At 37.7% G+C, this 24,134-nt stretch overlaps 1 protein-coding gene across 6 annotated transcripts in view; it reads right to left on the reverse strand.

Annotated features, from left to right (window-relative positions):
* LOC149158830 (uncharacterized) overlaps nucleotides 1-24,134 on the reverse strand; it is a 523,084-nt gene that overhangs the window by 307,329 nt on the left and 191,621 nt on the right. For all 6 annotated transcript variants that reach the window (XM_089436325.1, XM_089436329.1, XM_089436328.1 and 3 more), the window contains one exon: nucleotides 19,139-19,207. In XM_089436325.1, coding sequence (XP_089292451.1) covers nucleotides 19,139-19,207 — 69 coding nt within the window. The remainder of the gene's footprint in view (nucleotides 1-19,138; nucleotides 19,208-24,134) is intronic.

The raw sequence follows: 24,134 nt of genomic DNA on the forward strand, positions 1-24,134 counted from the left end.
TCCAAGAGATCATGAAGAAGATCGTCGTCTTGAAATCATCTCCTTGAAAGATCAAATCAAAGACATGAAAATGAACAAAGGAGAGTCTGTGCAATCCTACATTATGAGGACATCTTGCCTTAGGGATCAATTGAAAAGAGTTGGAGAAATTGTGCCTGACAGGGAATTGGTGATTGTAACTCTTAGAGGTCTCCCTCCCAATTGGGAAACCTTCATTACTACCATAAGAAACAACAATGCCTTCCCGTCATTTGATGAGATTGTTAGAAAGCTCACTCAAGAAGAATCAAGGATGATATCAAGAGGAAGGATTCAAAAACATGAAGAGGGAGAGCCTGTTGCATTCATCACTCAAAACAAGAAGAAGAAAGGAAAATGAGGTCCAAAAAATTCAATAAAACCTCCTCCTTGAAATGCAAAGACAGGGAATGATGGAACATCATCTCACATTGAATGCTACAATTGTCACAAGAAAGGTCATTATGCTTGAGATTGCTCCGAAAAGAAGAATGGTGCTTGCTACAACACTAGAAGCAACAACAACAGGTTTGATGATCGAAGAAGAAGAGATGACCGAAGGAATGATCACAATGGAAGATATGGTCCAAGTGATCATGAAGAAGATCGTTGTTCTAAAAAAGTCAATATACTCTAGGTATGAAAGTGATGTTGGCAATCAATCTGAATATATTCTTATTTCTGCGCTTACTAATTCTCTCGTCCAAATTCGTGGGACAGTTGGTTGATTGATAGTGGGGCCACTCATCATTTCTCTGGGTATAAAGAAGTTCTCTCTAATTTGGTAGAGAGGGAGTCAAATTTGAAAATTATTCTTGGAGACAACTCCACTCATCCCGTGAAAGGCTTTGGGTCCGTCAAATTCCATTTGGAGTCCGGGGAATCTGTTGTGCTCCATGATGTGATGTATGTGCCAAGATTGAAGAAGAATTTGGTATCAATATCTGCTTTGGAAGACAAAGGGATGAGGATTGCCTTCATCAAGGGAAAGGTTCTTACTTGGCCTGTTGGATCACCCATGAGAGATGCATTTACATTGGGATCGAGATTTGAAGGACTCTACAGAGTTATTGGAAGACCTCTTCTAGCATTGGTCCATGATACTAATCATCTAAGCGAGTTATGGCACTGAAGATTGGCCCATTTACATTATGATGCTCTTCTGAAATTGAAGAAATTGGTCTCTGGTATTCCCGATGTTCAAGCCCAACATGATGGAGTATGTCCAAGTTGTGCTAGTGGAAAGAAGACAAGGGGACCATTCCCCTCTAGCGAGAACAAGACAAATGACATCCTCCATCTCATTCATTATTACATATGTGGTCTAATGTCCATACATTCTATTGGTGGCTATCTCTATTATATCAATTTCATTGATGACTTCTCAAGAAAAACGTGGAAATATTATTTGAAGCACAAGGACGAAGCCTTTGAAATATTCAAGGAGTTCAAAGCTTTGCTCGAAAATTAAACAAGGAAGAAAATCAAGATATTCAAGTCTGGCAATGGTGGAGAGTACATTTTGAATGAGTTCATCAATTATTGCAAGAAGGAAGGTATCAAGAAAGAAACGATTGTGCCCTATACTCCCGAACAAAATGGAGTAGTTGAAATAAAGAACAAGTCTACTATAGAAGTTGTTTGTGCCATGCTCCAGGATCAAAAGTTGCCAAAGTTCCTTTGGCGAGGACCAACAAATGTTGTTGTATATGTTCACAACAGGGTGCCTCATCATGCATTGGACAACAAGACCCCCGAAGAAGTGTTCACAGGTGTCAAACCCGATGTTTGCCATCTCCGTATCTTTAGCTGCCCCGTATATTTTCATGTGCCGAAGGACAAAAAAACAAGCTGAAAGCCACAGGAAGAAAAGGTACATTTGTTGGATATTGTGAAAATTCTAAAGCTTTTAGAATATATATTCCTGGTCAAAGGTAGGTTGAGATTAGTAGGGATGTAATATTCGATGAAGATGTTGCCCTTGGGAAAGCAAGGGACCTTCTTCCGCATCCTCCTCCTAAGAAGAAGAATGATGATATGGATATTTTAGATGGTGCTTCTGTATCAGAATCTGATACAGATATTGTTGATGATCCCATGGAGCCCATGGACCCTTTAGATCCTCTTGCCAGGAAGAGGCCACTTTGGCTTCGTGACACATTAGAGGATGATGAGAGGCAAGTTCCATTCAAAGATCATTTAGAGAAAGAAAGAAGCCATGCAGATACCAGGGATATGTTACAACCATGAGGACTATAATTTAAGCCGAACCTCCCACCTTTGAAAAATTCACAAAAGAACAAGTTTGGAAGGATGCTACGGTCGAAGAATATGAGTCTATTATGAAAAATGATGTAGAGGATGTTGGGCCGAGACCGAAGGGGAAATCCATGGTGACTTCAAAGTGGTTATTCATGTTGAAGAAAGTGTAACTAGGTTCGGTATTTGTAAGTGTAACTTTGTTCTTTGTACTTGACAAGAAAAAGAAATATTATTTTTGTAAATTATTCGAATGAGTTTCTTGCTCATTCCATAGGTCTAGGAAAGTCAAAGAATCAAAGTCATGTTAAAGAGATCTTCTTGAGCATGAATATGGGTCAACCTAGTGTCATGTAGCCCTCCAAGACAAGCACCATCCTCCAAAGAAGAAGACTGCCAACAAAAGATGTGAAAGACAGTCAAGTCAGCTTCAAGGTATATATCAGTGTTGATAATATCGTTGATATATCAGCGATATTCGAAAATATCGCGATATTTTCGGCAAAACGATATATCGCCGAGAAAATATCACGATATTTTCTATTTTGAAAATATCTGCAACATATCGTCATATTTTGAAAATATCGACTATGTTTAAAAATCTGAAGAAAATAAAATTGATTCTTTATGCTTGCCGATATTTGTCGATATTTTCGCCGATATTGCCGATAAGATGTTTTTTGGACCCTCCCCGATATTTTGTCGATACCAATATTATCAACACGGGTATATATAGATGACATGTTGGCTCAATAAAAGGATGCAATGGTTCAAGTCGGCTTACACATTGAACAGACCACTATATATATACCCAATAAGGTCTTCGCAAAAGTGAGATAACATATCTCGAATTTTCTCTGTAATTCTTCGTGGGTACAGAATAGAGTCTCGAACATCTCTGCAGCTTTCGATGGTAATCAAAGTGAGTGAGGACAATTCTAAGACCTCGCAATCTCATAAGGTCTCTGTCCTTCGGATGGGTAAGATAATGAAGATCTCGGTGCAGTCAGAAGAACACACTCACTCTCGGCATACTAAACGAAGTCTCTGATCTCAGTAATCGCACAGTGCACTCTCAACATGTTATCTAGTCACACGCTCTGACACGACATACAATCTCGGCATTACTTCTGAGTCAATGCATAACCTTGATCACTGATATAATCTCTGTCTTGGCATAATAAAGCCTCGGCTTAACTACGATGAAAAGAATCTCGATGATCTCACAAAAGCATACTCAGTCTTGGTATATTCACGATGAATAGAACTCACAGTAATACGCTATGGCACATCATACATTCTAGACGAAGTTATAATCTCAGTCTATGTTTTACGAAGACTTAGTAACAAGTATTGATTATGAAAAAGATCTTCGTGCAAGATCTCATCGTTATAGCGTTGATTCAAGTGAAGACATGATCTCAGTAACAGAACAATGAAGATCACAGTAACAATGGAGCAACATTCATGATCTCGTTGTTAGAATTAATATCTCAGTGAAGATGCAACAATGATGACCTCCATGAAGCAGCAATGATGATGATGATCTCAACAGCAAGAAGAGGATTGGTGTCTTGGTCTTGGAGTGGCCTAGCAGGTCAAGGAGTGTGGTCTTGGTGTTCGTCAATAGGAATCTCTATAAGAAGAATTTTGTGCGGGTTTTCCTCTCCAAGAGGGAGAGGTTTTGGCCCTGGCAGAATGCCATATCTTGTGCTCTTGTCTCTTTGCTTTGATATCTATTTGTTGAAGTAAGAAATACACACACTAATGATAATAAGCAAAAGATTGTGCTAATAATCTAAAGACAAAATGCCTCACAAATAGTTATTATGCAAGAAGAATCTCATTAACTACATTAGCCCTAGACTCTTCAATAATTCAAGATCAAACATGAAGTTGATGGTGTTGGCATTATGATACAGGTGTTGTCCTTGATGGCAACTCACTCATAGGTCAGTTCAGATTTGATAAAGGGCAACTCACATTGTAACAAGTCAATTCAGAGGTAATAGGGCATTAGTACAAAAGAACAAGAAGTTGGAACAAAGGTCTACTAATAAGAATCAAGAAGTTGAAGGAAAAGGATGTTGTAAGGTAGTTATGCACGCACTTTCACAAGAGGAAAAACGCGTATAGGTTGGAAAATCAAGGAAATACAAGATTAAAGAATACCAAGGGTCAATACCATGGTATTAGCCCACAATATTGAGCGGAGTAATGACTATTTGATCCCGTCCAAGAATACCACAAGTTCTAAGTGTTGATTTGGTCCGAGGTATTGAGAAAGGCCAAAAACTATATAAGGAGGAGAAGATCAAAGGGCCAAGTGTGCAAGTGAAAGGGTTTCTTAGGAATACTTCTATCTGAATTATATTTTATGTTACAGGGGCTATGATTATGATATAATCTGAAATATTTTGTGCATCTTGAATTCAATGTTGGATCAGGATCATGAGATCTGAAATGACTTATCATCAGATGATTTGATATTGGTTGGGCTAGATCTGATTGCTTACACATGTCTTATTCTTTAAATGTCACAATCTGGGTATGTCTGAAGTCTAGAATAGAAGCAAAGTTGTAAGTTTGTATTTACAGATCTATACGCTGGTTTGCCTTCGTGAAGGCGCGTATACACGCTGGTTCGAAGCTTCCAAGTAGCGTATGCAAAAGAAAAGCATGTTATTCAGAAATTACTGATCTATCTTATCAGTGCTGCTGGTTTACTGTTGTCTTTCAATGATGTCTTCTTAGATCTGAAAGTAGAATTGAATGCATAAGGAGATTGAGTCTGATTGATTTATTGATTAAGTGAGAAGGGTGATCTTTGCTGCTGACTGTCTAGATCTCTATAATTTGACAGTAGATGTTCAGAATATTACTGGTTGGTACAGATTTGATTCAGAAATTTTTATGATTCAGTAGTTTTGGAGGTATACATAGGTTTGGTTAAAGGAAGTAGCGTATACACGCAGGTTGGGTTCATTAAAGTAGCGTATGCATTCTGATGTATGATTTTTAAGGTTGCAGCTGGTTCTGAATGATGATGCAATTTTCTAGGTTCAACACAGTGTTCTGGTGACAGTGATCTCACTGTTCAGATTCATTGATTATTGGTTGATGCAGTTATTATTATAGAGTTTGAGCTTCAAAGTTTCTAATGGGTCCAGTGTGAAAATTTGATGAAACGAGGCCTTCATATTGTGTTGTTATGTACCAGGGGCATCCAGTGTCAAAATTTATGAAACGTGGCCCTTGGAGGAAGAGTGAAGGTCATAGCCTTCTAAAGGCCAGCGCCTACGTACTGGTAAACATATCGGCTAGTACAAGAGCTAGAGGGTTGTAGCTCCCTTCCAGTAGGAACTGGAGAACAAGAGAAGGTTGTAGCCTTCTGCAGGTGGGTGCCTGCATACTGGTATGAGTCTGCACCAGTACAAGATTGTAAACAGATTTTCTTTATATTAAAAAGAAGACAAAGATAACAGCAGCAAGTGGTTTTTCTCCCGCATTGGGTTTCCACCTTAAATTTTGGTGTTCATGTGTGTTGCTTATGTGTGATGGTTTATTTTGTTATTACTACACATAGTTACTATTTAATAAAAAACCGATGCACTGATTAAAGATCAACACATGATGAAATAACTAAATCAAGAAGTTCTCTGGGTATATGCTGGTTTCCTTAATAACAATTGCGTGCACACGCGAGTTCACTTCACTAAAGTAGCGTATATAAATTTGATTATGAAGTTGAAAATTTATTAATTGTAAATACTGATTCACCCCCCCCTCTAAGTATTATTTCCAACAATTGGTATCAGAGCAGGTCCTTCAAAAGAAGCTTGATCGCTTGAAGGGAGATTTTTCAAGATGAACAATCACGAAGGCATGGGATCTATCAAACCACCAATCTTCAATGGGAACAACTTAGTTTATTGGAAAATAAGAATTAGAGCCTATCTTCAGTTGCTTGGAGCTGATGTTTGGGAAATTGTGGAAGGAGGATACCAATTTCCAGCAACAATACCTACAGATACAGCAGGTGAGAAGTTATACAAAACCAATGCCAAAGCAGTCAATACTTTATTGGGAAGTCTGTCAGAATCAAAATTCGTCAAATTCATGCAACCCAAGACAGCGAAAGAAATATTGGATAAAATCATTCAAAGCTACAAAGGAGACTCTCAGGTAAAACATGCTAAGCTCCAAACTTTTAGAATTCAATATGAAACTCTCAAGATGCATAGTGATGAAAGTATTGCTAGTTACTTTTTACGAGTAGATGAGATTGTCAATCGTATGAAGAATCTGGGTGAAGAAATAAAAGAAGCTACTTTAGTAGAGAAAATTTTGAGATCTTTGTCTTCTAAATTTGAGTCAAAAATATCTGCCATAGAAGAAAAGCAGGATCTTCAATTTATTACTGTTCTTCAACTTCATGGAATTTTAACTGCCTTTGAAATGAGGAAAGGAGGTCCATCAGATATTAGAGAAGCAACTTTCAAAGCTTCAGCAAAGGGAAAAGAAAAAGAAGATCTCGATGAATCAGAATATATTTCAGAAGAAGATGAGGTAAACTTTGTCAAGAAGCTTCAACGGGGTTTCAGAAGATTCAGAGGTAAGCTTCCATTCAAATGCTTTGTTTGTCGTAGAGTTGGCCATTATGCTGCAAAATGTCCTCATAAAGAAAATCATGAAAAAGGAAACGAATCTGCAAAAAGTAATAGAAAATAGTTTGTTAATAGAAGTTATTATACTCATGAAGATAGTGATGGATTGTCTAATAATGACGAAGATGAAAATGAACAAGATTTTAAACTACTCATGGCTTATGACAATGATGACTTCATGGATGCCTTAGAAGAGGAAGATTTTCTTGAAGAAATCATTAAACTCAAAATCTGTTTGGAAGAAAAGAATATGATCATAGACACTTTGACACATCAACTCACTAAAAGAGAAAAACACAATGAAAAATTAGAATGTGAAGTAGTGGGTCTAAGAAAAGAACTTGAGAAGACAAAATCTCTTAATCTTAGATTTGTTAAAGGATCGGAAACTTTAGATGAAATCATAAAGGTTTAGCGTTCTCCTCTTATAAATATTGGTCTTGGATATACTGAAGAATCATCCCAATCACAAAAGTCATCAGCCACCACCAAAAGCTCTCTTGATGCAGCAAAGACCAATGAACAGTATGTCAATCGTCAACAAAAGCCTAAAAGTATTCATCAGGTAAATCATGCTCAATTTACTCCAAGGATGAACATCAATAAAAGCATCAACCAAAAGGTAAACAATACCAGAAGTTTCTATGATCACGAAAACTTCTTTAATGGACAATGTTTTTCATGCCATAACTTTGGGCATAAGGCTATTAAATGTGTTGCTTACAAAACTATCATGACTAGAGAAGCACGAAATCAAAGAAGCGTAACAGGAATCAAGAAAGTTCTTATAATAACTTTTCTCCTACTTAAGATGAAATTGAATGTTCGTTTTGCAATAACTTTGGTCATGAAGAATCTGAATGCAGGAGCAAATTTCGGCCAACAATTCAAAAGGAGCAAACATCATCAAATCCCAAGGTATGGAGAAAGAAGGAATATCAATCAGAAAGATGTGGCATAGCTCTATCTACAGAAGGACAAGAAAATCAGTGGTACATTGACAGCGAATGCTCTAAACACATGACAGGTGATAAAGATAAACTTCATTCATATAATGCTTTAGAAAAGGAAAAGAATGTCTCCTTTGGAAATGACACACCAACTGTCATTAAAGGTAAAGGTTCTGTTTATTTGAAAGAAAAGGTTAAAGCTGGAAATGTCATGTATGTTGATGGTTTAAAACATAAATTTTTGAGTGTTAGTCAAATGTGTGGTCAAAGAAATGAAGTTGTGTTTCAATCAAGCTGATGTGTGGTTCGTGAGCTTGATACAAGAAAGACCGTAATCAAAGGTACAAGAACTCCAAGCAATCTATATATACTAAAAGGAGGACAAAAATAATGCTATCGAAGAAAAACAAATAAAAACTGGTTATGGCACAGAAGATTGGGCATCTAAGCTTTTCTCAAATAAGAAAAGCATGCAGGCTTAAGGCGGTTCGTGATCTTCCAGATATCAACATCCCAAAAAATACCATTTGCAAACCATGTCAAGTCGATAAGCAAACCAGAGTTCATTTCAATGACAAAGAAGGATCAGCAAGAAAGCCTCTTGAACTCATCCATGCTGATTTGTGTGGGCCAACAAGAAAAAAGTCACCCTGCGGAGAAGAATACTTCATTTTATTCATTGATGATTTTTCTAGAATGTGTTGGATTGGTTTACTAAAGCATAAAGATGAAGCATTTGAAAAGTTTATAGCCTTCAAAGCTTTAGTCGAAAATGAATATGACCGAAAAATAAAGTATCTCAAATCTGATCGAGGGGGAGAATTCATATCAAATGATTTTTTATTTTTTATTTTTGTGAACAACATGGAATAAAAAGGCAGTTCTCTATTGCCAGAACTCCTCAACAAAATGGCGTAGTAGAAAGAATGAACAGAACAGTCCAACAAATGGCTCAAGCTATGCTTGATGAATCTGGAACTCCTGCCACCTTCTGGGGTGAAGTTGCATTTACTGTTGTAAATATTCTCAACAAAGCTAATGTTCGAGTAAACAGTGATCAAACTCCATATGAACTTTGGTATGGTAAGCCTCCTACTATAAAACACTTTAGAGTTTTTGGAAGCAAATGTTTCATCAGAAAGACTGATGAAAAACTTGGTAAGTTTGAACCCAGAGCAGACGAAGGAATTCTTCTTGGTTATTCATCTAGAAGTAAAGGATACAAATGTTATAATAAGAGACTTTGAAAAATTGTTGAATGCATTGATGTAGTAATTGATGAAGCATGCAGAAATCCAGAACAGATGAAATCAACAAAGGAAGATGACAATGAGGAAGACGGTGAATGCTTTCCCGTATCAAATCAAAATGATATAGAGGAAGAAACCAATGAAGCATCAAAAGCAGATACAACTAACAAGGAAAAGACTTCATCCAGGTATGTTCAAAAGAATCATCCTAAATCTCAAATTCTAGGAGAAAAAGGGTCTGGAGTACAGACAAGAACTTTTGCAGGAACTTCAAGTTATCTAGCATTACTATCCTCCATAGAACCACAGAATGTTAATGAAGCTAGCAAAGATGAATGTTGGGTTAAGGCAATGGATGAAGAACTTGACAAAATTGAAAAGAATGATACTTGGGAACTAGTTCCTAGATCTCATGATAAAAATGTTTTAAGAACAAAATGGATATTTAAGAATAAGTTGAATGAAAATGGAGAGGTTATTAGAAACAAAGCAAGACTTGTTTGTAAAGGGTATGCTCAACAAGAAGGTATAGACTTTGAAGAAACTTTTGCACCTGTTGCCAGACTTGAAGCCATAAGAATGTTTCTTTCTCTTTCAAGTTTTCGAAAATTCAAAGTATATCAAATGGATGTAAAATCAGCTTTTCTTAATGGAGATTTAGAAGAAGAAGTTTATATTGAACAACCAAAAGGATTCATTCTAGGAAATGATGCAAAACTTGTATGCAAGCTCAAAAAGGCTCTATATGGTCTGAAACAAGCTCCAAGGGCCTAGTATTATCGTCTTGACAAATATCTACAACAACAAGGTTTCACAAAAGGATCTGCAGACAACAACTTATACACAAATATTGAGAATGATAAACAGCTAATTATTGTTGTTTATGTTGATGATATCATCTTTGGTAGAAATGAAGAATTCGCCTCGAAAATCCATCCCGATATATGGATACTCCACAAACACTATCTCTTGGCAGTCGAACCACTCAAAGAAGGCAGATGAGAAGGAGACCTGTGACTGGCCAGCATGCCTAGCCATAAGGTCCACCCATCTCTGCATCCATGGTTCTCTCGGTGCAGGCAATCCCAGTGAAATGTTTTGAGGTTGCATCAGTGGGATTCTTTCCAAAGCAAAAGCAGTCAATATGGATCCATAACCAAAATTCTTGGTTGCAGCAAGAATTTGAAATTTCCTTACTTGGTGAACTTACTTATTTTCTTGGTCTACAAGAACAACAAACAAAAGATGGTAATTTTTCTTTCACAAACTAAATATCTCAAGTAGATTTTGAAGAAGTACGGAATGGAAGATTCTAAACCAGTATGTACTCCAATGGTAACAGAATCCAGTCTCGGTTCTAACGATGAATTACCTAAGTGAATCAACTAGCATACAGATCTATGATTGGAAGTCTGCTTTATCTAACAGGTACCAGACCTGATATCATGCATGAAGTAGGAATTTTTGGAAGGTTCCAAACAAATCCTAAGGAATCACATCTTCAAGCTATAAAAATAATATTCAAATATCTTCAAGGAACTCAAGACTTTGGTCTATGGTATTCTAAAGATACAGATCATACTCTTCATGCATATACAGATGCAGATTGGCCAGGAAATGTTGATGATCGAAAAAGCATTAGTGGAGGTGCATTCTATATGGAATCATAGTTAGTATCTTGGTTCAGCAAGAAACAAAGTTTGATTGCCTTATCTACAACTGAAGCGGAATATGTGGCTATTACATCTTGTTGCACACAACTACTCTAGATGAAGCAAACATTGCAAGACATTCAAATCACATGTTCTCCACCCCTCTCCATTCTATGTGATAATACAAGTGCCATCAGTATTTCGAAAAATCCAGTCATGCACTCCAAGACCAAGCACATACCCATCAAGTACCATTTTCTACAAGAACAAGTGTTTGAACAAAAGGTTAAATTGGAGTATGTTCCCTCCAAAGAACAGGTTGTTGATATATTTACCAAACTGCTTCCTAGAGAAACATTTGAATATCTCAGACAAAAGCTAGGAGTAGTTTTTGCATCATCCTGCTGTTAAATCCAGTTTTCAGAGGAAGGTTCCTATACGCGGGTTTCATGAAGGATAGTCGCGTATATACGCAAGTTTCTGTGGTTGCATGAGCGTATATGTTTTTCTGATAGAAAAACAGTGGGTCAGACTCTGATATGGGTGCTCAGTCTAATATTGATGATTACAGTCTGTTGATATGCTTTGTTCATTGATTTTTATCTAACTGATGAAAGATGCCTTGATGAATAATTTGTTGATAAAGCACAAGTAGAACAGGTTCAGGGGGAGCATTAGCCTTCACAAACATTCTGCATTATTGGCATTATGGTTGCTAATTTCAGCTATGGTTTCAGATATTCATCGCTGCATAGGTCATGTAAAGATCTAGGGTGTAATATGTCTCCTTCTGTCATAGTCTATTTTTGAATGAGTCCTATTGGACATATGTTGTAATTTGTATCCTCACTATGCATGGTAAGGATGATGTAACAATTGCTATATTTCAGTCATGTATAAACAATTGGTATATCCCCACTTGGTTGGGTAGATGAGTCAAATCTGGTGTATCCCCACTTGTTTGGGTGATTGATGTATGTATGAGCCATTGGTGATAGGAAGGTCATACTCACATGGTTGAGTTATAGAGATATGTTATTGTTTTAAAAAAATATCTCTGCAGACTTTGCATGTACTCAAAGGGAGCATGGACAGCATAGTGTATCTCAAAGGGGGAGAATAACTTGGTCCGTCCTTTGCCCTTGATGTCAAAGGGGGAGAGTATTTTGGTGTTGCTTGATATCTCAAACAGGTTCTACAGCTTGAAGTAATCAACACCAATATGGTTGCCATCAAGTCCAAAGGGGGAGATTGTTGGCATTATGATACAGGTGTTGTCCTTGAGAGCAAATCACTCACAGGTCAGTTTAGATTTGATAAAGGGCAACTCACATTGTAACAAGTTAATTCAGAGGTAACAAGGCATTGGTACAAAAGAACAGGAAGTTGGAACAAAGTTGTATGTATCAGAATCAAGAAGTTGAAGGAAAAGGTTGTTGTAAGGTAGTTTAAGTTGTATACACAGGTTCACCTTGTCAAAGCAACGTATACACGTGGTTTCATAGAACAAAAAGAGCATATACATATGCACGCACTTTCACAAGAGGAAAAAAGCGTATGGGTTGGAAAATCAAGGAAACGCTGAATTAAAGAATACCAAGGGTCAATACCATGGTATTAGCCCACAATACTGTTGGAGTTTCTAAGTTTACTTAGTTAGAAACCCTCCATGCACTTTATCTAATTTATTCCTACCTACATGTTATTTTCCTTAACAAGTTATTTACAATGCAAATATTGAAAATAAACACTAGTGCATGCTCAACATACTACAGTTCAGCAACTAAAAGAAACAAAAACAAACACACCATATGACACCATTATTTTTGGACTAATGTCCCCGGAAAAACCCAATGGGGGAAAATGGGTGTAGCGATCTGAGGGTTTTCTTATTAAGCAATATCAGAGTACAATCTGGGTGCCGAAACTGGCCTACCCAACAAAGAATTTCCTTGGCAGTAATACCTCTCGATTTCTGACAAATCTCCTGGCTGAAACCTCGGATAGTCCTTCTGACAGCTACTCAGCACCAATCTGCCCCAGAAACCCCAGCGTTAGCCTCTCTCTGGACTACGTCAACCCCTCTCTGTCCCACGTTGACCCTACGTCACCCTGGATGGGTCTGCGTCAGCCCTAGGATGCCCTGCATCAGCCCTCTGGCCCTCTACGTCAACAACGCTGGCCATTCTAAGGCTCTGTGCAGTTCCCCGCTGCCTCTGCATGGCCCTACGTGAGCCCTGGCTGGCTCTGCGTCACTCTCCTTGGCTACTGCGCTGCTCTCCCGGCACTATCTCTGCCTCTCTATTTCTCTGTACTCAAATACCCCTCAATTGCATCTCCCAATCACTCTAATTATATCTCTCTTAGCAAACCCCGCTCTCGGGAATAGAATGACTGATCACTCTGGTGTGTTCTCCAAGTGACCCTCAAGCCTCTTCTTATACCTTTCCTGTTGACATATCAATAGCCGAGATTAAGTCCCTAATCAACAGCTAAGATTAGAATTGGCTTGATCCATGTCTTTTAGACCATTCTGACATAGATTCATATTAATACACATTAATATTTTATTTTTCCTAAGTTTATATTTAGGGACTCCATTAAAAATATTAATGATTTTAATATCTCCTTATCTGTTTAGAATCTGCCCAAACCCTTTCTTGGTATTGGAGATCTCATGTGCCCCAACCTCTCCACCAAATTTCGTGGCTAGAGCACATTCGATGCTACCCCAAATCAACAAACACTGAGCAAAGTAACGACTATTTGATCCCGTCCAAGAATACCAGTGTTGTTTTGGTCCAAGGTATTGAGAAAGGCCAAAAACTATATAAGGAGGAGAAGATCAAAGGGCCAAGTGTGCAAGTGAAAGAGTTTCTCAGGAATACTTCTATCTGAAGTATATTTTATGTTGTAGGGGCTATGATTATGATATAATCTGAAATATTTTGTGCACCTTGAATTCAATGTTGGATCAGGATCATGAGATCTGAAATGACTTATCATTAAATGATCTAATATTGGTTGGGCTAGATCTGATTGCTTACACATGTTTTATTCTTTAAATGTCATGATCTGGGTATGTCTGAAGTCTAGAATAGCAGCGAAGTTGTAAGTTTGTATTTACAGATCTATACGCTGGTTCGCCTTGGTGAAGGCACATATACACGCTGGTTCGAAGCTTCCAAGTAGCGTATGCAAAAGAAAAGCCTGTTATTCAGAAATGACTGATCTATCTAATCAGTGTTGCTGGTATACTGTTGTCTAGATAACCGGATTCGTCCTATAGGCCCCACGAATCTCGAATCCATCGTGTCTGACACGATTCTCTCGAGATTCGTGTCCAAAAACCATGACATGTCGTGTCCTATTTTGACACGTCGAATCCGACTGCGTGCCACGATTTTGGCAGCGTGTCCTGTTTTCCGGAACTCGTTAGGCAGCAAAAGTGACCTGCACGGGTATGAAAAGGCCGCATTTGGTCATTACAGCCACGCATATTTTCATTTGGCAAGCGTTTTGGCAGCTTAATGATCAAGTCTAGGCCCTAGTATTGATATGCTGTTCATGGTAATGTTAAATTCTTAAAGTAACATTACCATGAAATGACTCAGGATGTTTGAGAGTGGTTCTGGCTTCATTGGATTTCATATGGAGAAAGTAGAATTTTAGATTTCATTCAAAATCCAGCATACTTATCAGTTTTTCAGGATTTTAGGATTGGGGGATTGCAATGTTTCCATTGAATTTTGTCATGTATTAAGGTATGGAACTCGTATTTAATCAAGAGCACCAATCCCTCTATGTACCTTGATGTTAGTGACATTGGTTGTCGAACTCCTATATCATGACCCTCCTAAAAATGTACGCATCACTCAAACAAAATCTTGACTTGACATGTTATGCTTGTTCTATCTTATGTTAATGCTTAAAGGGTGATATTAATGACAAAGATCCCTATACAGATACAGAGGTAATGACAAAGATACCTCTGGATATTAATGCTTAGAGGGTGATATTAATGACAAAGATCCTGATTTTCCAACAAGACTAAAAAATTAGACATTTCTCGTGGTGGCAAGAGGGCCAAGCATAAGAAATAGATAATAGATTGACATGTATTTGAATTTTGTATGTACTATGCATGCTAATAGCTATAGATGAAGATCTATATTTGAAATCAATAAATTTGTATCATTAATTAAAATTTGTGTAAGAAATATCTAATTTTTAATATATATATATATATATATATATATATATATTAATAAAATAATATATAACGAATCCTACGTGTCCTGTTCCGGGGGGTCAACGTGTCCGAATCCGACACCACGAATCCCGAATCCTACGAACCCGAATCCCCGTGTCAAGTTTGTCAATGATGTCTTCTTAGATGTGAAAGTAGAACTGAATGCATAAGGAGATTGAGTTTGATTGATTGATTGATTGATTGATTAAGGTTGCAACTGGTTCAGAATGATGATGCAGTTTTCTGGGTTCAACGCAGTGTTCTGGTGACAGTGATCTGATTGTTCAGATTGACTGATTATTGGTTGATGCAGTTATTATTATAGAGTTTGAGCTTCAAAGTTAATGATGGGTCCAGTATGAAAATTTGAAGAAAAGAGGCCTTCATATTGTGTTGTTGTGTACAAGGAGCATCTAGTCTGAAAATTTCTGAAACGTGGTTCCTGGAGGAAGAGTGAAGGTCGCAACCTTCTGTAGGCCAGTGCCTATGTATTGGTAAACATATCGGCTAGTACAAGAGCTAGGGGGTTGTAGCTCCCTTCCAGTAGAACAAGGAGAACAAGAGAAGGTTGTAGCCTTCTACAGGTGGGTGCTTACGTACTGGCATGAGTTTGCACCAGTGCAAGATTGTAAACAGATTTTCTTTATATTAAAAAGAAAACAGAGACAACAGCGGCGGGTGGTTTTTCTCCCACATTGGGTTTCACCTTAAATCTTGGTGTTCATGTGTGTTGCTTATGTGTGATGGTTTATTCTGTTATTATTGCACATAGTTACTATTTAATAAAGTACTAATGCACTAGCTAAAGATCAACACATGATGAAACAACTAAATCAAAAGTTCCTTGGGTATACGTTGGTTTCCTTAATAACAGTTGCGTGCACATGCGAGTTCACTTCACTGAAGTAGCGTATATAAATTTGATTATGAAGTTGAAAAGTTATTGAATTGTAAATACTGATTCACCCCCCCCTCTCAGTATTATTTCCAACAAATGGTAGCATTGAGAAATATAAAGCAAGGTTCATGGCCAGGATTCACTGAAGTAGCGTATATAAATTTGATTATGAAGTTGAAAAGTTATTGAATTGTAAATACTGATTCACCCCCCCCTCTCAGTATTATTTCCAACAAATGGTAGCATTGAGAAATATAAAGCAAGGTTCATGGCCAGGATTCTCCCAAAAAGAGGGAGAAGATTATGACAACATATTTGCACCTGTGGCTCGATATACAACCATTCATTCGATAGTTGCTCTTGTCGCAAGTCAAGTATGGACTCTACATCAAATGGATGTGCAGACAGCATTCCTCCATGGCATGTTACAGAAAGAAGTGTATGTTGAGCAACCACAGGGATTTGAAGTAGAGGATCGAAAGACACATGTTTGCAGGTTGAAGGCAGCATTGTATGGTATGAAGCAAGCCCCCATGGCATGGTACGCCTGTATAGACAATTATTTGGTGAAGTTGGAATTCACAAGAAGCAATGTCGATCCCAACCTCTACTTCAAGGTAGTCTAAGGTATGTCGTTGATTTTGGTTTTATATGTTGACGATCTATTCTTGACAGGTAGTGAGCCTCTGATGATCGAGTGTAAGAGGGAGATAGCCTCTGAATTCGAGATGAAGGACCTTGGACTCATGCACTACCTTCTAGGCCTTGAGGTATGGCAAAGGCCCAATGAGATTTTCCTTTCACAAGTTTTTGCCCACACCGATGGAAATGAATTTCAAGAAATTATGTGGAGAAGTTGCAGGACCCAATTTGGCGAATCCATCCAAGTATAGACAGTTGATTGGGGCTCTGATGTTCTTAGTGAACACCCGTCCAAACATATGCTATGCAGTGAACACATTGAGTCAATTCATGACCAAGCCTCTCCATGCACATTGGATCGCTGCCAAACACATTTTGAGATATTTGCATGGGACAATCACACTTAGTCTAAGATATTCTACTGGAGATGTTCAATTTCATGGATATACCGATGTTGACTGGGCTGGAAACATTGTCGATAGAAAGAGAATGTATAGATGTTGTTTTAGTCTTGGATCTGCCATGATATCATGGATGAGCAGGAAGCAGAAGTCTGTAGCATTAAGTACCGCTGAGGCAGGGTAAATTGCCGCTAGCATGGATAGTCGCGAAGCAGTTTGGTTGAGGAAGCTCTTTGGAGAGCTATTTGAGCAAGTCCTAGACACGACAATGATATATTGGGACAAGAAGATTGGGATCCATCTGGCAAAGAATCTCGTATTTCATGACAAGTCCAAGCATATCAAGATTTGATATCATTACATTTGAGACATGGTGCAGAGAGGAGCATTTAGACTCCATCATATATCAACAAATGAGAAGATTGCAGATATTCTCACCAAGGCCTTGCCGAAAGGGAAGTTCTTGGTCTTCAGAAAGCAACTTGGATTGTTGGATGTGACCCCTCCTGATAAGGGGCATCACTGATCGAGAACACTAAGCCAACTCTTCCCCCCTGTCTGAGCTCCCCTATCTGTTACACATAGGGTTGGAGATGTTGCTCCCCTATTTGGACCTTTGTAGAGTATATCCCAGTTGGCATCATACCCACCAACTGGGTTTGTTGCGATTATCGCTCCCTGTTTGGCCGTCACGTTGAGTGTGCACTTAAGGGTGTACACCCAAGTTGATTATGTTGCAGGTGTTTTACCACATGACTCTGAGGATCACTGTTGGAAAGAGCAATGGACAATAGGATGGATTGAGATGTACTCCCCTATATCACCTATTGCTTGATATGGGAGTGAAGATGTTTTTCTCCCCCATGAGATTTCGAGTTGAGATGTTCTCACCAATGTGGTTTCATGTTGTGATGTGCTCCCTGATATTGTTTCCGGATTGAGATGTGCTCTCTGTCGTTATAGAGGGTGGAAGTTAATGCTCCCTGATTCTTCTTCTTTAGATTCGAGAATGTTTCAGCAGATAGATTTGAGAAGAGATGGGAAATGATATGACGAAAGGATAAACATGACATGATGCAGTTGGAATTTATCCCTAGCTGAGAGAGAGTTTTAATTTGGCAACTAAGTGACAAACTTCAACCATGGAACTACATTCCTTTTTCGAGAGGGGACAAATTTTGACTATTGTAGCACTCAATTTGGACAAGGGAAAGTGTACTTGTGAAAAAAAAACCCACATATGCACATTTGGACAGGTCGGCCCCAACAGGAAATTGGTCACCCTTGAAGCCTATAAATACAAGTGACCTCAAGCTCATTTGGACATCACCAAGCATCTTCTTTTTCTCTTCTTCATTGTTTGGTTCGCACAATGATGAGGCAGGGTCGAGGAAAGTGATTTGTGTCTGAAAATGCAAGGTCCAAAGCTCGCACGTGTTCTAGGGTTTTTGGTCACAGTCGCAAGCTCGTCAAAGGCAATTTTTGGCCATAATCACAAGCTAGTACGCCCAAAGGTGCGGTGGAAAGACCTCAGTTGCATGCACACCTCTTCCTCCATGTGATTGGGCTCTAGGGCTAAATTTGACATCTAACCGCAGTTGACCGCAAACAAGGAAAGTTGCCTCTGATATATTGATGTTGGGAACATATTTATGAATGTTATAGGGTTATTTTGTTGGATGATTTTGTATTGGGTTCAATGTACTCTTTACTAAACATTTTATGACAATCTAATAGAAGAAGAATTTTCAAAGGGTTTTCCCCCTTGTGGGATTTTCCATGGTCTTTGACCAAACCAAGTGTCTCTTGTTAATGTGTTGATTGTCTCCTTTATCATTGCATTTACAGTTCTATCTTCAATCATTGTTGATGATTGGAAAGATTAATTGTTATTGAAAAGATTGGTAATTGAAGAAGTGAATTGGGCTAAAAGTAATTGAAACAACAAAGCAATGTGAAAATTAACAGCTCCTTGGCTCTTCTGCTATGGTTAGGAATTTTTACTTTAGGTGAGAGTTTGAGTCACAACATTCTCAACTTGAGTCTTCAATGCAAGGGCATTGTAAGGATTGTCCTAGAAATATAATTATTTCTAAAGGTTCCATATATTTTTTGCATTTTTTCAAAGTTAAAGGAAAAATAACCTTACTTGTTGAGTTGACATATGGTTCACAAGCCAACAACGATGGCGCCAAGCCCGGTAATTCATCCGTGATTTCTGCAACACAAGAAAAGGAGATCAAAATAATTATCAAGCAATGAAAGAATGTCAAATGTTTTTTACTTTCATTAAAATATTGCTCTTGTATATTTTCCTCCAAAAAGGGATAACAGTGTAAATAAAAGTTTAATAAATCACTACTAGGTTTGAAAAGATTTATTTTATCAAGCTAAAAAAAATAATATGTATTTCATGAAACGTTAATCAAAGTCTTCACTAAAATATTGCTCTTGTATATTTTCCTCCAAAAAGGGATAACAGTGTAAATAAAAGTTTAATAAATCACTACTAGGTTTGAAAAGATTTATTTTATCAAGCTAAAAAAAATAATATGTATTTCATGAAACGTTAATCAAAGTCTTAATCAATAGGTATCAAACAGACTACTACTACAAAAGCATTCAATGCTCTCATTTGAAAAAATGTACAAATTATGTAACATGTTGAACTAGATCAACGTTACCTTCTATGAATTCACTTCAATCATGAGAAGAAACTTTTCACCTAAGTTCTTTGAAATCTTCTTGCATATTAATTAGGAATCTTAAACTCTAGTAACAAACTAACATCTTTGAGCTTTCAGATTCAAAGAAACATGCAATTCAAACAAATCATACTCCAAATGCTAGTCAATTAAAGAAATCCTTTTAAAAGAATTCGCTGGAAATATATCATTATAACTGTTACAAGGAAAATAACATGACATTTCATTTTGGAAAAACATGATTTGCTCATTTCTAGTATTATAAGCACAAATTCGCCCCATTTTATGTTGAGAATATGATACCAATTTTCCAAGTGCAATGGATACTTAGCGCAATATTTCTGAAAACTAATAATTACTTCTAATAATGTTGATCTTCTTTAAGTTTTTCCAATATATCGAGCAATTATACTTCAGACATTCAACCATACAAGAATAGTAGAACAATAGAGATCACAATGCACAAAGAGAAATTCTTCTTCAACAAGAGGCACACCTAGACCTTCTAGTCATCAACTAGGTCAAACTGACCCTCAACAAATCTATGGTCAAACCCTCCATGTCAAGCCTTCCAATCTAATCCAACACTTTGCTCTACTGATCTACCCTAGAATTTCGGCCTTCTCGCAACTACCAGAATCCAAGAATTTCAGCCCCCTACAATAGCCTAGAAATTTCGACCCCTGCAACAAAAATTCCCTAGAAAAAGAGCGAGTTGGAGAGAGAGAGTCCTCTCACACGTGCAAGCTAGAGAGGAGAGAGAGAGAGGAGATGAATTCATCATTTTCGTCCTCCTTGGCCTTCTTTTCCTTTGCTAGGATGCCCAGAAACTATCTTGCTTGAGATAGTGCGAATAGGAGGTCGAGTAGCCTTTATATAGTGAACTGGTTGGGTCAAATGGGTATGGCTCTGCGTGGGCTGACTTGACAACCTTTGGAGCCAAAATTTCAAATTCAAAAAATCAAATTTTCTTCCTTTAAAAGTTCGAAAGGCCATGACTCAAAAATATAATTTTTCTTTTGACTCCAACATGAAGAACATGCTTTACAATAATCAAAATAAATACATCAAGGGCGAAAATATACATTATGAAGGCTGACCATAGTTACAAAATTCGACTTATGATTCAGCAACAAATACACTCAAATACATATAAAACACATATCAAGTAGGGTACATCAGGAATTTACACTTAAGAAACGCCCAAAGAGAAAATTAAATTCATTCATACCATTCCCATGTGTGTTTCTATTGTTCAATAGGTCCCTTTATATGACAATTGTCAATAAGTGACCATAACAACTATGTCATAAATAGATATTTAGTTCAAACATACCCATAACATCTCCCTAAATCTCTCAACATATTCTGTGAAATCCATATCCCCAACTTTTCTCCGAGACATTATTCTTAGATTTGTACACAACCATTTAAACGTGGTCTACTACACTACTTTTATGCAATCCAATCTTACAAACATCATGCTGGAAAATATATCACCGAGGGTCCAAAAACTAACCTATTGATAACATCTGGGAAAATATTATCAAGTTTAAAATAATATAAAAATATTCATTTTTTACACATTTAAAGCAACAAAATCAAATAAATACATTGTCACTTAAATATGAAAAGAAAACTAACATAAAAGATGTATACGATGTCTAATGATACATCACACATCAATATTCAATCATGTCCCAAGTCCTAACTCCTACGCTTCAAAATATCATCAAAAGATATAAAAATATATATATAATCATCATGACTCATATGGAATCCAATAAATAAACTAAAGATTTTCTCTACCCCTTTTAGAAGCAAAGGTAAAGACTGTGGTAATGGATCTTCCTCTAGATGAAGAAGGCCCTGGGATTGGCACTAGACTCTGAAATCCTCTAGAAGAAGAAGGTGAAGCTAATGTCCACCATCTTCATTGGACTCCAATGCTACCAAAACTAGACCAAAACTGGTGTAACCAATGGGTTTGACCAGTTTGGGGGGCAAACCGGTCCAATTCGAGGTTTGGAAGCAGAAATGGCCAGTTTGGTACCAAATTGTGCTTTTTTCACCAAACCAACTAGTTTCATACAATGTGACCAAGCATGCCTCTTTTCACCAAACCAGCTAGTTTCATACAATGTGACCAAGCATGTTCCACATACAAATTAAAAAAACAAAAAAAAATTTGTGGGGCAACATAATATTCAAGCCCATGGCAGTGATATTGCTATGCAATTAATGGTAATGTTAAATTCTTAAAGCGAAAGGATCAATATGAAAGATTGTTAGGATATTCCGACACATAGGAAATAGTTAAGTACAACTTGGTCTAGTATAGAGTTAGGTATAGAGTTAGGTAAAGTGTGTTTCTTTACCTTGGACATTTTGTAACTTACAATCCGACGGTCACGATATGTAGTGATCCGACGGTTCATTCTCTCCTCGGTATTACCGACACTTGATCCGTGGCTTAACACCCGATTGGTCCATGATTTCTATTTAAAGCGCATGGAGGGTCATTTGTAGGGTAATCCGTCCATGAGAGAAGCTTATGTAAATTTTCATTCTTTTATTAATAAATTGCCTGAAGTGGCCGCGTTGGCTCAAGCCGTGGACTGTTTCCCTCTTTGAGAGTTTTAACCACGTCAAAAATACTAGTGTATTGATCTGCGATCTGGTTGTGAGCGGTGTCCTTTGGTGTTCTGTCTGAGGAACTTACCCTGTAAATTCCTACATGGTATCAGAGCTATTTGAGGGCCGCGTCTGTTGGTGATCCAAATCTGAAGCCGGTAGAACTGCATCCAACTGTTGTTTCCCAGATCTACTGTTTTTGACTACTTTCGGGCCGAGAGGACTGCTCTATTGTGTTGGGAGCATCTGTTCCAGTGAGGAACCCCTTTCGTTTCACGCGAAAAGGTTTCCGGTAGCCCTAGCTGCATCATTTTTAAGATCTAAAGGTATACAGTGTTTATTTGCAGTTTACAGTTATTTTCTCTCTGTTTATTTCGGTTTTGGTTTATTTAGCCTTTTTTATTATCGGATCTATACCTTTCATTTCTGCGTATGCTCTTTGCCCTGCGACTCTATGCGATCTGGGCAAATCAGAAACAGAAAGGAAGGATTTTTCTCATGCATATGCTCTTTTCCGTGCACCTTAGTGTGATCTCGGAAAATCAGAAACATTGAGGAAAATATTTAGTTTCCGGCTAAAGCTAACTTCGAGCCGTAAGGTTCGTTTTCTTTGCATGTCCGTGTTGGGTTTTGTGTTTTTTGTTTTGTAGGGAAAAAGAGCTTTCTCAAAGCAAGCACGCAACCCAAAGCATCAAACCCCCCCCCCTCTCTCTCTCTCTCAAATTTTTTGTATAGCTCAATTGGTTCAAAGCTATTTTAAGAGAGTAGAGGTCTTGGGTTCAAATCTCCTTTTTGTGAGGGCGGATTTTTCATTTCCGCACATTCCCGCACTTCGTCGGCATCTTCAACAACTTTTTTTCAAAAAGCCATAACTTCTTCATCCGGAAGCCATTTTCAGAGCCGTTTTTTTTAAACCAGCCTAATTTTTCGAGATCTATCCATTGGAACACTTAGTTTCAGCATCTTTAGCTTCAGTTTCCGTTGAAATGGAAAGTCAATACCAAGTTACCCTTGACAGCACCAACTACTTCCAATGGTTGTCCTACATTAAGGATTTACTTAGAAGTAAAGGTCTCTACAGAATAGCCTCAGGCCAAGAAAAGAAACCGAAGGATGAAGATAAGGCTGCTAAATGGGAAAATAGGCAAGATCAAGCACGTGGATTGATAGGGATGTCTATTTCTCCAGATCTTAGATTCCATATTACAGAACTTGATACTCCTGATGAAGCAATGAAACAAATCAATAAAGTTTTTGGGATTAAAAATGAACTTAGAGCCCATCAACTTGAAAATGAGTTGCTTACATTGGACCCTAATAATTTTTCTTGCATTGAAGATTTCTTGTCCAAGTTCAAGACCCTTAGATATCTCTTGGAAGGTGTTAAGGTTAAGAAAGAAGATAGTAACCTTATCTATTCCATTCTTACCAAGTTGGGACCAGCCTACTCTGTGTTTGTTTCCACCTTCCATTCTACAAGAGAAGCCTTCATTTCTCAAGGAACAGACTACAAGTCCCCTTCCTTTCACTCTTTTTGTGATTCTTTAATAAGAGAACAAGAAAAACTCTTACACCTTGGTCTTCTTAATCTTGGAAACTCTTCCAAGAAAGCGTTAGCCACCCAACAACAACCAAATTCAAAGAATCCTAAGAAGTCATATCCTAAAAAGAATGGTCCTAAACCAAACAAGGGTCCTAAGCAATCTCAGCCTCAAAATGAAAAATCATTTCAACAAAATGATAAGACAAATAAAAACAAATGGAAGAAGACTGATAGACATTGCAACTTTTGTAATCGAGATGGCC

Source organism: Pinus tabuliformis, chromosome 5_2, assembly GCF_031772625.1.
Source record: "Pinus tabuliformis cultivar Carrire ecotype Pingquan chromosome 5_2, CPIR1, whole genome shotgun sequence".
NCBI lineage: Eukaryota > Viridiplantae > Streptophyta > Pinopsida > Pinales > Pinaceae > Pinus > Pinus tabuliformis.